A 17,397-nucleotide genomic window follows, 5' to 3' on the forward strand; every position below is an offset into this window, starting at 1 on the left:
GGTGCTGGGAAAACTGGACAGCTACATGTAAAAGAATGAAATTAGAACACTCCCTAACATCATACACAAAAATAAACTCAAAATGGATTAGAGACCTAAATTTAAGATGGGACACTATAAAACTCTTATAGGAAAACATAGGAAGAACACTCTTTGAAATAAATCACAGCAAGATCTTTTTTGATCCACCTCTTACAGTAATGGAAATAAAAACAAAAATAAACAAATGGGACCTAATGAAACTTAAAAGCTTTTGCACAACAAAGGAAACCATAAACAAGATGAAAAGACACCCCTCAGAATGGGAGAAAATATTTGCAAATCAACGGACAAAGGATTAATCTCCAAAATATATAAGCAGCTCATGCAGCTCAATATTAAAAAAACAAACAACCCAATCCAAAAATGGGGAGAAGACCTAAATAGACATTTCTCTAAAGAAGACATACAATGGCCAAGAACCACGTGAAAAGCTTCTCAACATCACTAATTATTAGAGAAATGCAAATCAAAACTACAATGAGCTATCACCTCACACCAGTTAGAATGGGCATCATCAGAAAAGCTACAAACAACAAATGCTGGAGAGGGTGTGGAGAAAAGGGAACCCTCCTGCACTGTTGGTGGGAATGTAAATTGATACAGCCACTATGGAGAACAGTATGGAGGTTCCTTAAAAAACTAAAAATGGAGGTACCATATGACCTAGCAATCCCACTACTGGGCATATACCCAGAGAAAACCATAATTCAAAAAGACACATGCAACCCAATGTTCATTGCAGCAGTATTTACAACAGCCAGGTCATGGAAGCAACCTAAATGCCCATTGACAGACAAATGGATATAGAAGATGTGGTACATATATACAATGGAATATTACTCAGGCATAAAAAGGAACTAAATTGGGTCATTTGTAGAGATGTGGATGGATCTAGAGACTGTCATACAGAGTGAAGCAAGTCAGAAAGAGAAACACAAATATCGTATATTAACGCATACATGTGGAACCTAGAAAAATGGTGCAGGTGAACCGGTTTGCAGGGCAGGAATTGAGACACAGATGTAGGGAACAAACATATGGACACCAGGCGGGGAAAGTGGCAGGGGGTGTGGGTGGTGGTGGGATGAATTGGGAGATTGGGATTGACATGTATACACTGATGTGTATAAAATGGATGACTAATAAGAATAAAAAATAAAAAAATAAAAAAAAAAGAAGGAAGGAAGAGACCAAGCAGTGGCCTCTAACTACTAGTGAGTGAGAAAGGAGGCATAATTACATAAATAGGCAGCAAGGCCAGAGTGGTAAGTAAAATACCTTGACTGTATAAATCTTTGGCAGTAGCTAATTGCTCACAGTCTGTGTAGGATTAGAATAGGTTATCTCATTTCAGGGAGAGAGAAATGTGTTTTCATTTATACAAGGAATTTATTAGGATAGGTAAGAATAATTTTTAATATATAACTATGGGGAAAGTCAAAGAAGTCAAAGTGTCGGACTATAGTAGACATTCTTTTTGCTGAGTTGTTCCTATTTGGCGGGAAGTCCCAAGATCAGGGGAAGCAAGATTCTACCTCTCATTGCAGAAGCCAAAGTGGAGAAGATAATCTGTCTTCCCTATCTCTTGGGAGACAGAGTGTGGGCACATGCCTTAAACATACCCAATCAATTGGTCAGGTGCATAGTTTTGACCCTTAGGGAATGAAGCAAAGGTCAGCGAGAGATTATTTTCAGCACTTATGGGGAAATAAAAAATCCGTGACACGGCTGCAAGTGTTCAGTGGTTAAGTCCAGTGTTGTAGTGCCAATGGAAATATATAAAGAAGACTGTAAGTTGAAACCTGGGCTAACCTTGCCTCCCTTGGTTCCTGTCTAAACCGGGTTCTCTAGCCCACCTAGCAATTCTTTTAGTTTCTCAATACCCCTCCAGTAAAGTCCTCCCCTGATTAAAGATGATTTCTATGACATGCATTCAAGCACACTGACTACTACAGAGGCATAAATGCACTTTAGGATAATTATGCCATCAGGGACAGAAACAATTTACTGCCTATGTATATACTACTTCCTGTAGCATACTGGAAGATAAGTAAACTATAATGACAGATGTATGCTCAAAGCCAGAATATTTACTTCTTCTATTAATACGTTAGATTGAATCAAATGAAAACTATAGTTATCAGACCATTTTTTTTAACCCCAAAAAATTTTCATGTGGTTTAACCTAACATTTCTGGGTTGTGTTAAAAAGGCAGTCATGTCTCTCCCTACCTAGCTGTTCTTAGCTAATTTTAAAAGGTTAGCTTCAAAATCCTTCCTTAATTTGTCTAATATTTTTTAAATGCTTAAGCTTTAAAATTCTACTGATAATAGCACAGATATTTTTACACAGCACTGGTTGAGCCTTATAGAATGGCGACCCCCTTAAAGTCTGTAAATAATAGAGAACTTTGGGAAAAAATAATGTTCAGTAAGAATGAATTAGAATCACAGAAATTTGTAACCAGAAGGACAAAACAAATTTATAACCAGAATGTGATTTGACTCACATTTAGTCCTAACTTGCATCGTTGGTTTGAAACTCCTCCTGACGAATGGGATTTCGTATTATTCTTAAAGTCATTAAGAAAAGAATATAAATTTGTGGGTAACTGATTCTAGTTTCCAACACCCAGAAACCTGTTTGTGGGGGGTCTTTTTTCCCTTATATTTACGTATATCATATCTGCTACATTTCCTTTTACATTTACAGAATATTAAAGGTAGTTTCTTACCAAACAATACATATTTACTTTTCATATACTTAAAGGTTCTAATTTAGGCCTCAGCATTTCTATTCCTACTCAACCATCCTAATTCCTTTAATATTTCCTCAGGAGTCTATTTTCTAGTCCCTTTCTCATATTCTCTAAACCTCGTGCACATTTGTCAAATCTTCCAAACTGCAGAACATAGTATATCTTAAAAGCAGATGCAATGTGAAAGAAGAAACCAGTTTTAGGGATGGGTGAAAATGTGCTCCTGGAGAAGAGGATCAAAAAGGAATTGATGATAAGGAACATGGAGTGGGAACTACTAGAAGTAGTCAAATACATACTTACTCAACCATTCTTAATATAAGTACAAGGCTAGAAGAAATACACTGTGGAAAATGAGATAAAGCAGGTTTGCTTTTTTGCATTTCTTCCTTTATTTTTTAACCTATCACCAAAGTTCTCTAAGAGAGTCCAACAACAAATTATTAGATATTGCTCTAAAGCAATAGTTCTTAGGTTGCCTCAATATTTGCTAAAGTGTTGCTAAGCTGATGAGGGATTTTTACCTGAATGGCACTTCTTCCTGTGGAACATCCACATAGTAACGAATAAAAAATCTCTCAGAATCTTCTCGCTCACCATCAGTGACAACACTGCCATTAAGTTTGGAAACCGATGGCAATCTATAAATAAAAAGCAAAAGAGACATTTTAAGATAATAAAAATATTTAGCCTTAGAAATAAAATTATTGGTTTGAGGCCCAGTCCTATTCTCTTGAAAGGACTCATTTGATGTAGCTCTGCTTGTGTACAACTACCGGCATGAATTAACGTGGTATAAAAATAAAAGGACCAAAAATATCTAAAGTTTCATTTTTGGATGTGACACTGACCTTTTATAACCATACCTCACCTTTCAAAATAAGATCCTAGGCAGCATGGTCCAACTTGAGTATCATGCAAGCCACACACGTAATTTTAAATTCTCTAGTAGCCATATTTTAAAAAGTAAAAATAAAACAGATAAGATTAATAGTATATTATATTTAACCCAATATATCCAGGATACAATCATTTCAATCTATAATCAATACTAAAAAAATAACTAAGATACTTAAATGTTCTGAATTTAATACTTAAATGTTCTTTTTTTCATATAAAGTGTTTGAAATCCAGTGTGTCTTTTTCACTTACGGCACATTTCAATTCAGACTAGCCATGATTTCAAGTGCTCAAAAGTCACCCATGGCTGATGGTACCATACTGGACAGCACAGGTTTACAAAGCAGTCAGTACAAGTTGATCATATAGATCAGGAATTCATTTATTATATTTACAAGAGAACTGCGCACAGAAAATAAACTACAAGGCCTGCAAGACTTACTCTTCGTAGAAGAAAAGTATGCTGAAATTTATTTCTTCAGTGGGATATTACTGTGTATGTTAACAACTGGAAAGCGGTAAAGATCTGGTAGGTATTAGTTGGTCAGAAAGATCAAAGTGGTTTATAGAACCACTCTTCTTTAGGGAACCTTAAAGCCTACTGTTCCCCTGTCAAAACTACTATGTATAGTACACGAGAGAACAAATCAAAACTCCGTGGCCCTTTACATCTTAGTCAAGCCTTACTGCTGCTAAAGACACATACAAAAATAAACCCTCATGGGACATTTCAGTAGTCTGGGGGAGGCAGGGGCTGAGACACGAAAGGCAGGGGAGTCAGAGGAAGAAGGTAACAGCATGGTGGTCACGTTTAAGTCAATCTATATTGAAGAAGAAAACACAGATGCTACTCTCTTAAGTTTTACACTAATGAAACAGCCCAATTTTCAGGTATTTACACTTTAAATGACTTCTATGTTAACACAGAAAATAAGGGTAACTAAAATAGAGTTGATTCCCTATTATACCTACTTTTTCTTCATGACCCAAAACAGGATTTCAAATATTGTAAATATTGAAAAGTATAAAAATAGAATAGATTTGTGAGGGAATTTTTCAGTGGTCTTGGCAGATCAATTATATTTCACATTTTTCTCATCATATTGCATTCCTTTTCCTCTAGAATTTGGAGCTACAGAAGCAGCTCCTTTGAGCAGTCTGTTCTAGAGATGGATAAACATACAGTGCACTCCCCTCACCCCCAAACAGTGCATTATCCCTTTAATGAAACAACAAGGCCCCGAGAAAAGAAAGCAGAATAATCAGTACAACAGACCTGGCTATTACCAATTTCCTTCGCTCCTCGGTGGTATACGGCTGAAGAAGAGGAATTCCTAACAACCTCACTTCTTCAAGTTTAGGGAATGAGTTTAGTTTGTCAATGTCTTCCCAGGACTGCAAACCTAATTGGAGAAATATATTGTTTAAGTAAATCCAGAAAAGCACACAAATGAGAAGATAAACATAGCAAAAAAATTTATTTCCATTAATAGGTTCTGAAATGTTTAAATGATCATAAACTAGCTAGAGATCCTGAAATTTTCCTTTATCCAAGGAAAGAATGGAATAAAACACCATAAAAGCTTCCCTGGAACCACTCTTATCCCTGTGATCCCAGTGCTCAAGGGACGCCCTCTATTCTCCAACATCCACTCATCTACTGATTCTCCACCCAAATGGCTGGTAAAGGGGGCCACTGGTGGTTTCATTAGCAGGATGGATGCCATGATTACATAATTGAAAAAGTGATGTGATCAACTCTTTCATCAGACAGAGACTCAGAGAACATAACTGTTGATCAGAGTGGACACTGCCAGAGTAAATTTCTACCTAACAAACACTAAAATGTGCAAGGTCAATAGAACCTGAAACTAAATATCATCTTTCAACTGTCCTCCTTTTGGGGACAGGGAAAACAGGTTCAAAATTTAGAACAAACAAACAAAATCAAAAACAAAAAAACTGAACCCTTGGGTAGGAAAACATGAAACAAATTAAGATTGTTCAGACCTAAAAGGAAACTCTTCCTATAGCTGTGAACAAATGTATCATCCAAGTCAAGTCAATACTTGGCACTGGTAGGAAAAATATTCCTGTAATAATGAAGCTGGTCAGTTTTACAACACATTAAATCCATTGCAGAAAACAACGTAGTCCCTTCCTATTTCTATCAACCTTCAGCAAGGGTAAAGGCAGAGGAGCAGTTTGTGAGGACCCTGGTGCAAAACTATCCCAGGTCACTGTCCTCTTCCCTTCAGAATGGCATTGCCATCTAGGAGGAAGAATAGAATTAGCTCAAGGGATGTCAAGTTGTGAAATAAACAGCTTCCTTATGCAAATCACTTGTTTTTAAGACTTAATTCCCGCCCTTATAATCTCCATGGTGGAATAAACCATTTATGTTTTTTCAGTAATAGGTCAGAATTATTTTTACTTATGTAGTTGTTTTAAAAATAGGCTGAAAGACAATACCAAGAGAATGAGAAGAAAATCCATACACTGAGAGAATGCATTTGCTAAAGGCATACTGATAAAATATACAAAGAACCCTTAAAACTCAACAACAAGAAAATGAACAATCCGATTAAAAAACGGGTGGAGGGCTTCCCTGGTGGCGCAGTGGTTGAGAGTCCGCCTGCCAATGCAGGGGACGCGGGTTCGTGCCCCGGTCCGGGAGGATCCCACGTGCCACGGAGAGGCTAGGCCCATGAGGCATGGCCGCTGAGCCTGCGCGTCCGGAGCCTGTGCTCCAAGACGGGAGAGGCAACGACAGTGAGAGGCCCGCATACCGCAAAAAATAAAAATAAAAAAAATAAAAATAAAAAATGGGTGGAAAACCTGAACAGACACCTCGCCAAAGAAGATATACAGATGGCAAGTAAAGCATATGAGAAGATGTTCCACATCATATGCCATTAGGAAAATGCAAATTAAAACAACAATGAGATACCACTATACACATATTAGAATGGCCAAAGGCCAAAACACTCACAGCACCAAATGCTGTCAAGGATGTGGAGCAACATAAATGTAGAAAAGGACAATAGAAAAAAAATCAGGTGCAGGTAAGAGGGTTGCTGTAGACTAAGAGTATGTTTTATCTGTTAAAGATACATACTGAAGATTTTAAGGCTGAAATTACATGATTGCTGAGATTTGCATTTAAAATAGTCCCCCCAAAAGAAAAACAGTATGGGGGATAAATACAGGAAGCAAGATGCTAATAAATGTTGAAAACGAAAAGAAAAAACAGGATGTGGAGCAACAGGAAGTCTCATCCATTGCTGGCGCAATGCAAAATGATACAGCCACTTCAGAAAAGAGTTTGGCGGCTCATTACAAAACTACACGTACTCTTACCACGTGATCTAGCAACTGCACTCTTTGTTATTCACCCAAATGAACTGAATACTTATGTCCACACAAAAACCTGCACATGGAGGTTTACAGCAGCTTTATTAATTAAACCAAAACTTGGAAGCAATCATGATGTCCTTCAGTTTGTGAGTGGATAAATAAACTGTGGTACATCCAGACAATGGAATATTATTTAGTGCTAAAAAAGGAACATTCTATTAAGCCATGAAAAGGCATGGAGGAAATTTAAATACGTAATACTAAGTGAAAGAAGCCAATCTGAAAAGGCTACATATTGTATGATTCCAACTATATGACATTCTGGAAGAGGCAAAACTATGGAGACAGCAGAGAGATAAGCAGTTGCCAGGGATTAGCGGGGAGGGAGGGATGAACAGGCACAGAAGATGGTTTGGGCAGTAAACTATATATTATGTACAATACTACAACGTGTGTCATTACAGATTTGTCCAAACCCACAGAATGTACAACACCAAGAGTGAGTCCTAATGTAAACCATGGCGTTTGGATGATGACGTGTCAATGCAGGTAAACTGAAAGGTGTCACTTAGGTGCTGGGATGTTGATGGTGGGGGAGGTTGTTCCCATGTAGGGCGGGGAGTATACAGGAGCTCTGTGTACTCTCTGCTCAGTTTTGCTGTGACTATAAAGACTCTAAAAAATAAGGCTTATTAATTTTTAAAAATAGGCTAAAATATTCATTCCTGTGATATACAGATTCAGATGGCAGCAAACGGGTAATCAATTATATGTAAACACTAGAAAAGGAAAGTGAGAATTTGAAAGCCATAGCAGGTTGGGATTCCTCAACCTAAATCCAGACAAAACAGTCTAGTTTGTAATTCTCTGTACTTTTTTTTCCCTGCCTTTTACTATCCAATTCATCAATTTCATTTCACTCCTTTCATAGCATGACCCCTTTAATATACAAAATATTAAGAGCTAATATAATGCTATGCCAAACAAATATTTGATAAATACTGGTATTTATCAGAGCATTTATGGAAATGAATGCCTTAAATTTAGCTAATCATTAGGCATCTGCAGGCTTCCCTGGTGGCACAGTGGTTAAGAATCTGCCTGCCAGTGCAGGGGACATGGGTTCGAGCCCTGGTCTGGGAAGACCCCACATTAATGTAAACCATGGCGTTTGGATGATGACGTGTCAATGCAGGTAAACTGAAAGGTGTCACTTAGGTGCTGGGATGTTGATGGTGGGGGAGGTTGTTCCCATGTAGGGCGGGGAGTATACAGGAGCTCTGTGTACTCTCTGCTCAGTTTTGCTGTGACTATAAAGACTCTAAAAAATAAGGCTTATTAATTTTTAAAAATAGGCTAAAATATTCATTCCTGTGATATACAGATTCAGATGGCAGCAAACGGGTAATCAATTATATGTAAACACTAGAAAAGGAAAGTGAGAATTTGAAAGCCATAGCAGGTTGGGATTCCTCAACCTAAATCCAGACAAAACAGTCTAGTTTGTAATTCTCTGTACTTTTTTTTCCCTGCCTTTTACTATCCAATTCATCAATTTCATTTCACTCCTTTCATAGCATGACCCCTTTAATATACAAAATATTAAGAGCTAATATAATGCTATGCCAAACAAATATTTGATAAATACTGGTATTTATCAGAGCATTTATGGAAATGAATGCCTTAAATTTAGCTAATCATTAGGCATCTGCAGGCTTCCCTGGTGGCACAGTGGTTAAGAATCTGCCTGCCAGTGCAGGGGACATGGGTTCGAGCCCTGGTCTGGGAAGACCCCACATGCCACGGAGCAACTAAGCCCGTGCGCCACAACTACTGAGCCTGCGAGCCACAGCTACAGAAGCCCATACGCCTAGAGCCCGAGCTCCGCAACAAAAGAAGCCACCACAATGAGAAGCCTTTGCACCGCTGCGAAGAGTAGCCCCCGCCCACCGCAACCAGAGAAAGCCCGTGTGCAGCAACGAAGACCCAACGCAGCCAAAAATAAATAAATTAAATAAATAAATTTATTAAAAAAAAATAGGCATCTGCATGTCATTCTTGAAATCCATCCTATAAGAAGGTAGAGCTGTGACTGACAGAAGTACACGTTCACTGTATTTCATCCGTAAGTTCAGATCAATCTGCACGTAGAATGAGAACAAGCCTGTTCCTCACCTGCCTTGTGGAGGCTGATGGATCGCAGATTAGGAAACAACCTAGCCAATGAATCATCAGGCTCCTCAATAGCATTCAGATGGTTGTTGGCCAGGACGAGGGTATCCAGTGAAGGAAACATAACTCCTAACTTGCGTATTTCAGTCCAGTGTTGGAGGTTATTGTCTGTTATATGTAGTAGCTTAAGAGAAGGACAGCAAATAGAAGGACAAGACACTGTTTCATAGTCATTAAGGCACAGGAAGAGCTCTTCCAAACTGCAGAGAAAAAAGGAAATATTTCATTGTTTAAAGCAGTTAAGTTTCTGCTCTGCACCTATTTTCAGTCATTCAATAAATAAGTGCCTACTATGTATGAGACTCTGCTAGGTGTTGTAGAGAAAATTATAAAGATGTCTTTCTGAAGCTTAAAATACAGCTGGGAAGACAAAACCTAAAATACATAAAACAGCAGAGAATGATATAACCCAGTACTAAATTAATTTTGTGCTTCAGTAAATAAGTGCTAAATGAAGCAGAACTAACTGTAAGTACAACAGTACTTCATATAGGAATAGGATTAAAATTGTGGTTGGAATAGTCAGGAAAGGATGCATGGCCTTGAAGGAGGGGGAGACTTGGGTAAATTGAAAGGACATAGAAGGAAATTCTAGAAACAACATGAACAAGTATTTAGAAAAAGAAATAATAACTATCATTTATTGAATTCCTACCCTGTGTCAGGTCCTGTGCAGGTGGTGCTTTATAGACTGTACTTCTATTTCTACAATATTATAGACAATTATGTTCATTTTATAGACAAAAGCTTATCAAAGGTCATAAGGATAGTAAGTGGAACTGGGATTTAAAAGCTCCTTCCATATGCCATGCTAGATGCTGCATGCAGTGAGAAAACCAATCTCATTAGAGGGAGAGTGAGAAACTAAGATGGAATAAGTAAGTTGAGACCAGATTCTGAAAGGCTTTCATAATTTCCATATTTAGACAGTCAAGGAGACTACAGCTTCAAATAGTTCTTTAAACTACTTCCTTTTAATATTTATGTGCATATACAAAGATAGATACAAGCAAAACATAACAGAGCATTTCTAAGCTGACAAACAAAAGTATACTTTCCTGCTTAAATTATTGAAAGGAATACTAGGTCCATTTTCCCATCATGCAAGCTAGGCACATAATCATCTGAGTGTTAATATATTTCAGAGACACTATGATTTTTTTTTCCTCCCAAAGAAAAGTGTTAAGGCAAAATTCTGGAATCAGGTAATCAGAAGATTAAAATGGAAAAAGGCTGGGTTGATCTCAAAACGATAAGTGCTTCTCAGGGATATCTTCTCGCCAAAGGATGACATATCCCATGTCTTGGTGCTACCCAACACTGAACAAGTATTCCAATGAAAATGCTACTAGATTACCCTCACAGCCTCATTTAATTACTTCATTTTTCTAACCTCATTCTCCATTCAATCTGCAGTTCTAGTATTTCTGAGATGGGAGGCCAGCAGTAACTCTATGTACTAACACAGACGGCAACATGGCTCCCTCTCCACCATGCTCTCTGGGCTTACTCTGGTAACTCCTGCAGTATCGTGTGGACTGTCTCCCAAGAAGCTTTGCTGTTGTTGAGAACAAGTTTTCGAACCCCGGAGAATGACCCAGCACATGTTCTTTCTAAAACCGATAAATTCAGAGGGTTGGAACTCAGGTTTAGAAACTCCAACTGGGGAACATTTGACACAATTTTACTGACCTGTGGAGAAAAAAAGGAAAAGCATATCAGGCAGTAATCAGAGCTTTTAAACAACAATCATACCCAAGAAAACCTAAGTGAGTGGGTCTCCAGGCAAAGGGCCATTTGCATTATGGAGTCCTATTTAGTGATGGTACCCGCAGAGAGGCATAAATAATTGCGACAAATCATGGCAAATAACTTAATCTCTTTCTATGAAATAGTAGCATAACTGAAAATTAATGGTAGAAAAGAAAAATTTTCCATGTTACCTTTGGCAAAGTTTTTGATTCTACTCTGTATAATATTCTCTTCGATATCACTACACGATATTTTGGAGAAAAGATCATTTAGATGACATTTTAGGCTACAAGTTTTAAAGAGCTGGGATTGGGTCATGTACAGTAATTCTCTTTGAATATCTTCTTCCTTCCATCCTCAGTAGCATATTAAGGCTAATTGAAGGTTTATTAAAGACTACATGGTAACAATTCAGGTATTCAAAATTGATCACATAGTCACAATCACTTAGAAAACACTTTTGGCTTGGTTCAAAGATGCACCAAACTTTAAAATATATTTACTCAGAAGTAAAAAGCATCTGGAACTATATTACAAAAGAGAAAACATGATCATCAATTTAATGATTTAGCTAGCAACTTGGTAGACAGAAAAAAAAAAAGGAAATGAGCTTTACTGATTACTGACCCTAACTATTTGCTCTGCATTGTACTAGGTTTTTAAAATATAACTTATTCCACTAAATTCTCAAAACAACTTGCAAGACAACTAATATTCTTTTATTTTAATAAATGATGAAACTGAGGCTCGGAGATGTTAAATAATTTGAGTAAGGTTTCAGAGTCACAAAAGCCAAATCTAGGATTTCAAAATGAGAGCCATTGTTCTTTCCAATACACCACAACAAGTAAATCATAAATATAACCAGAAAAAATGAAGAACTAGCTTAAACAAGTATGATATAAACACTAGAAGCCCAGTAAATGTATTAAGCATCAATCAGCCAGGCAACATGGTAACTAAAAGTTATGAGAAAAGGAGTAGAACAGAATAGTTAGGATTGGTTTTAGAATCAGAAAACCTGGACTCAAACCAGGTTCTAACACTTCCTAGCTGTGTGGTTTGACAAGTTACTTAACCTTTCCAAATCTCAGTTTCCTTATTTGTAAACTAGAGAAAACAGTTCCCACATATTTTACAGTATTGTTGGTAGGATTAGATGAGATACATGTGTAAAGCACTTAACAGTGATTGGTACATATTTTAGAAACTTGTTTCCTTACCTACTGCCCAAGAGAATGTAAAAGCAGGGATAGTACTTACCCTGGTTCACTACTGCAAAGTGGGCACTTACTGTCTGTTGATTAAATTAATGGCACAAAACCGTTTAATAAATGTAACTATGACTAGTTACTAGGATATGTATAGTATGAACCAGTATCTCAACCCTGATTATATGTCATATCACATTTATTTAAATATGTCATATTTAAAATCATTAGTAGAATTTAAAAAATATACTGATTCCCAGGAGCCACCATAAACTATTGAATCAGAAGCTTCACAGGTGGGACGAGCTTCATGGTTGCAACCTGGAGGCCTGTTTCTTTTCAGAGCTCCACAGGTAATGACAAAAATGTATCCAGTGTGCAGGACTATGGGGAGGAAGAAAAGGGAGTCTGTACTTTACATTAGGTCTGTGTACTGTGTACTGTACAGTTTAGGAGCCCTGAAGTCAGTGAGAAGTAAATTAATTCCAAGGAGGTTTGGAGAAGTATGTCAGAGGCAATGGTCTTCACACGCACTAGTTCATCCATTCTAACACACCCTCTGAAGTAGTACCGTATTTATTTTCATTTTATAAATGAATAACTAAGCTATCTTTCAGAGGAAAATATACTAGGCTTCAGTTTAAAATATAAGAGATTCATACCAGTCAGCATATATTCTCCTGTTTGGTCTCTTCTGTGACCAAATGGTAACAAGCATTTGTGTGATATATGGCTAGGATTTGGAGTTTAGTGTGTGGCCACAACACAGCTGAACAGTCCACATAAGGACCAATCCTTCACTGCAGTCTACCACCTGGATACCAATATATGAAGGCCTTTCATACATAAGATGACGACTAGCTATGCTTCACCTCTTTTAAGGGCAAAAAAAAGATGAAAAGGAATTGTGCTCCACTACAGCATGGAGAATAACTGCTAATTATAGTACAACCCTAGTTAAGTAAACAACACATAAACCTCTGCTAACCACAAGCCTTCATATTTTATTTTTGTAATAAGGAAGAAAACACCCCCCAAAGTGGATACTATCAGAGTCTTTGAAGCAATTTCTGAAAGAATTCCCAAGGCTAGCAGATACATGATGTGATCTTCTTCATAGTCTGCATCTGCACTACTGTCCAATGAGAATAAAGATTTAAAATAATGACTCATTAGCCCTAGAATGTCCTAAAAAAGATAAAATTGGACTATAGTTTAATAATCCAAGCAGGAAAAATAATATATGTTAGAAGTAAATATTTTCTTTAAAAGGTTAAAATTTAAAAGGATTTTGTGTAACCTTAAATTAATGATAATATTCTAGAAAATACTGTATACATTATACAGGTAAATTTATTCATGGTAGAAAATGTCTTAATAGTAAAGGCTATTATTATTCAGTGAGTGTCTAGGGCAGTGTACTGACTTCTCTTTTTTAAATTCTAAAAATAAAGACCCTTCTAGCTGGAGTGAGTTCAGGACACTCATGTGCAGAAACATGGAGATGAACTTAGATCACCTTTTAGATCTCCAAAACGCTATGATTTAATAGGGGACCCTCTACTCTGACTTTTGTAAAGCAAGAAACTAAAGTTTTAAGAAAAACGGGGAAAGGGTAGTAAGATAACAATCTGTAATTTATACCCAAGCTATTCTCTATCTCACCCATGGTGAAGTCCTCCCTCCTCTCAACTGCTTAGTGTAATGTCTTTTATAAAATGGTTTTGATAAGGAAAGGAGGAAAAAAGAGGCACCTTGGGAAAAGTCAGACAAAAATCTACTTAGCCCAAAAATTCAAATCAAAAGCTAAAAAATGCGTCATTTTTTTTTTATACATAGATGCCCAGTTTTAGATGGACGGAGACAAATCTTTGCCTCTCCCCAAAGTATTACACTTCTCACTCATATTTATATTAGTCTCTGAATATAAAGTAGCCAGTAGTTTAAACTATAAAAGAAGATACTCATAACATTAGTGATCATTCAAAAACACTAAAAGAACCAACTAGATTATTCTGTTCCACATTGGTATATCAAATACTGGCTGAAATAAACTTAGTTAATGGCCAGGGACAAATGATCTTCTGGGTAATCAAATACATGGGTTGCAATGGGTTGCAATGTAATGTCTTAAAACTGTGACCTATGAGGCATTTTGCAGCTTGGCAAAGAGTTTAATCAATCCTAAAAATCAATATTCTTTCATTGTCAGTACTTCTCCCATCTCTCTGTGTTCTGATATATATTCTAGAAGATTGGGATCAACTACAGTTAAGGCTAAGGACAAAACATAAAGGAATTATGAAAACCAAAATAAATGGAAACCTGAAAGGTAGCAGCAACAAACATTCATTTGAAAACGGCCTGAAATCAGACTATAGGGCACTTACAGGAATATACAAACCGAGCACCACTAGAGTACAAATAAACATGTGACCCTCTGGCTGTATCTGTCGATGTGAGCTGGAAAATATTCAGTGGAGACCTTTGTCTAAGCAGAGAAAAGGCTGAATTACCTAGTGTAAACTCTGTGTTCTGATCCATGTTGACATACATTGTTCTTCTGAGGCAGCAACTATATCACTATTAAACTGTTTCTACCAGTTAGCAAAAGCTTATGTGTGTGGTCAAAGTATAGGTCAAAGCACAAAGCACAACACCTTTATGAAATTTTTACTCCCAAAGAAATAAATTTAGGGGAATCAGCCTGTGAACATAGGAGCTGAAATGATTCAGGGTAAGAGTTGGTCTGACTTGTCACCCATGCAGGTCAAAAATCTCACCAGAGGTTCAGCAGGACTATTGAGGGAATTGTGGAGAAGGAGGATTAACAAGGTAGTTCTTTTTGCATCTGTGCAGTGTGGACAGAGCATGCATGTCAATTAAGCATCTCAAAGGACCCAGAAGGCACAGATTGTAATTTGTTGAACAGTGAACTATAACAATTGTTTGGATATGTAAATCAATCAATAATTACATGGACAAATAGAGATTGTTTCTTGGAACAGCCAAGTAAATCTGTATATATTAACACATGACTTAGAAATCAAGAGACATGCATCTCAAAGAATTCTGGCAAACATCTTAATAAAAATAGGAAATATAACTGGTAGCACAGACACCAGATTAAACAAGACTATGAAATAGATGAATATAAGAAAAGTTAAAGAAAAATGGGTTATAGATAGATTTTTCTTAAACAAGAAAGCTGTCTTAGAATCTGTATCATATTTAATATCTACCAAGTGTCTCGATGATTAATTTTATCAACAGTCCTGTCTTACAGATGATAAAGGATTAAGTGAATGTCTTAAGATCTCAGGAAAAGTTAGAACAAGTGGGCCTGATCAAACCTTAAGATACAATCATTTATTCATTAAGGCATTCAGCAAACATTTGAATGCCTAGAATGCCAGTGCTGATGATAAAAAACAAAACCCTGAATAAGCTCATGGTCTAGCAGGAAAACTGTCAAGTAAGCAAGCGATTGTGCTACATTGTAATGAATCGCTTTATAGCAACATGATACAGGTGTTAGGATAATCTAATTCTGCCTGAGTGAGAGTCAGGGAAAGTCTGAGAGAAAAGCAACTTGGGCCAAGTCTTGAAAGATACATAGGAAGCAAATGGGTAGACAGAGGAGAAAGAGAACAGTAGATTTAGAATGAATAAAAGCAAGGAAGTTTTTCATGTCCAGATTTATCATGAGCTGCAAGAAAAACACATGGCTAAAGATGGAGATAAAACTCTAGAAATAGCAAAGGGCCGTATGATAAAGGGTCACACTTAGAGAGTTCAGACCATAGTTTGTAGGTGGTGAAAAGCAGCTAAGGGACTTGAAGGAGGAGAGTTTCATAATCACACTTCATTTATTAAAAGGAGTCTGGTAGCACTATAGAAGGTTAGCTTAGAGGAAGCAGAGTAAAACCAGAGTCAGGAAAACCCACTAGGACACTTTTCCAATACTCCAAACAGGAAATAAGAACCTAAATTAAGGCAGGAAATTAAGTAGGAAGAACTATTTTTCTCTTATTCTTAAGGGTAGCTTCTATCAGGTCATGTTATAATCAGGTAGGTAATGTTATATATAATAAGAGAGAATGTCACAATACTTTTATTTGTGCAACTTGGTTTAGAGTTACTCTGAGGTCAAAGGCATCAGTTATGTCAAATTACCAGTGCGACTTAAAATAAGAAAAAGTTCTAAAAGATTTGGAATAAATTTCAGTAACAAGAGTAAATATTTTTATAACCTTAGTTTCGAGCTCCAGTAATTTTTACGTCAATTTATAGTAATAAATGTTGAAGTAGTAGCAGAGAATGGGCACAGGATGTGTAAACTAGTGAAATAGTAGAGAATTTAATGCACTGTTAGCAGTCTAAACCTCTGTGGTCTTATTAACCTCTTGATGCCTGGAATAAAGCTCCTCAGTGCTTTTCACATTAATGAAAAACATATCAGCAATAACAAAGTTCATTGAAAAATCACCATAGAAACAGCTGAAGCAGTCAGTTATTTCTCTTGAGACATACAGAGAAGAATCTCAAGTGAGAACCAGAATTCAGCAGCATACGTAACAACATAAACAATAATACAGTGAGTTATTGCTGCACTTCACCAAAATGCAGCAGTATAAAAACTTTACCTCGTGCCAGTCTTCGAGTTTGTTGTCAGAAAGATCTAGTTCTGACACATGAGCACAGAAGGCAGCAATTTCTTTTTCATCTCCTGCACAGGTTATTCCACAGCTGTTCAACACCAGTACACTTGGGAGATTGAGGCGATCTGAATCATGGGAGAAACAAAATACTTTCTACGTCAGCCTAATTCTTGTCTACATACATTCAGCCACCAGGAATCAAAATCAAATTGTGTGAAATTACACAAGGACCTTGAAAATACAAGATATGCTGGGATCCAAGGGTACTGAATTCTAAGGGGAGACAGCCAAATATGGCCCAGAAGGAGATCAGAAGTACTAGACCAGTACCCCCAAAAAGTCCTGGAGGTTTCACCACCTGGCAGCATTGTTTATCTCAACTACCAACAACAGAACCATCATCCATGCTGTCACCTTATCATGTGACACTAGATCCATGTGATTCATGTCAGGGCTACCACTGTGTTCTTATTGGCCTCAATT

The 17,397-nt window shown here is 37.0% G+C and overlaps 1 protein-coding gene across 7 annotated transcripts in view; it reads right to left on the reverse strand.

The window, feature by feature from the left end:
- TBCEL (tubulin folding cofactor E like) overlaps positions 1 to 17,397 on the reverse strand; it is a 75,831-nt gene that overhangs the window by 35,776 nt on the left and 22,658 nt on the right. For all 7 annotated transcript variants that reach the window (XM_024131190.3, XM_055091734.1, XM_028500894.2 and 4 more), the window contains 5 exons: positions 16,900 to 17,039; positions 10,801 to 10,982; positions 9,234 to 9,490; positions 4,978 to 5,104; positions 3,326 to 3,442 (listed from right to left, as the gene is read on the reverse strand). In XM_024131190.3, coding sequence (XP_023986958.1) covers positions 3,326 to 3,442; positions 4,978 to 5,104; positions 9,234 to 9,490; positions 10,801 to 10,982; positions 16,900 to 17,039 — 823 coding nt within the window. The remainder of the gene's footprint in view (positions 1 to 3,325; positions 3,443 to 4,977; positions 5,105 to 9,233; positions 9,491 to 10,800; positions 10,983 to 16,899; positions 17,040 to 17,397) is intronic.

This window comes from Physeter macrocephalus, chromosome 16 (assembly GCF_002837175.3).
Source record: "Physeter macrocephalus isolate SW-GA chromosome 16, ASM283717v5, whole genome shotgun sequence".
In the NCBI taxonomy this organism is placed as follows: domain Eukaryota; kingdom Metazoa; phylum Chordata; class Mammalia; order Artiodactyla; family Physeteridae; genus Physeter; species Physeter macrocephalus.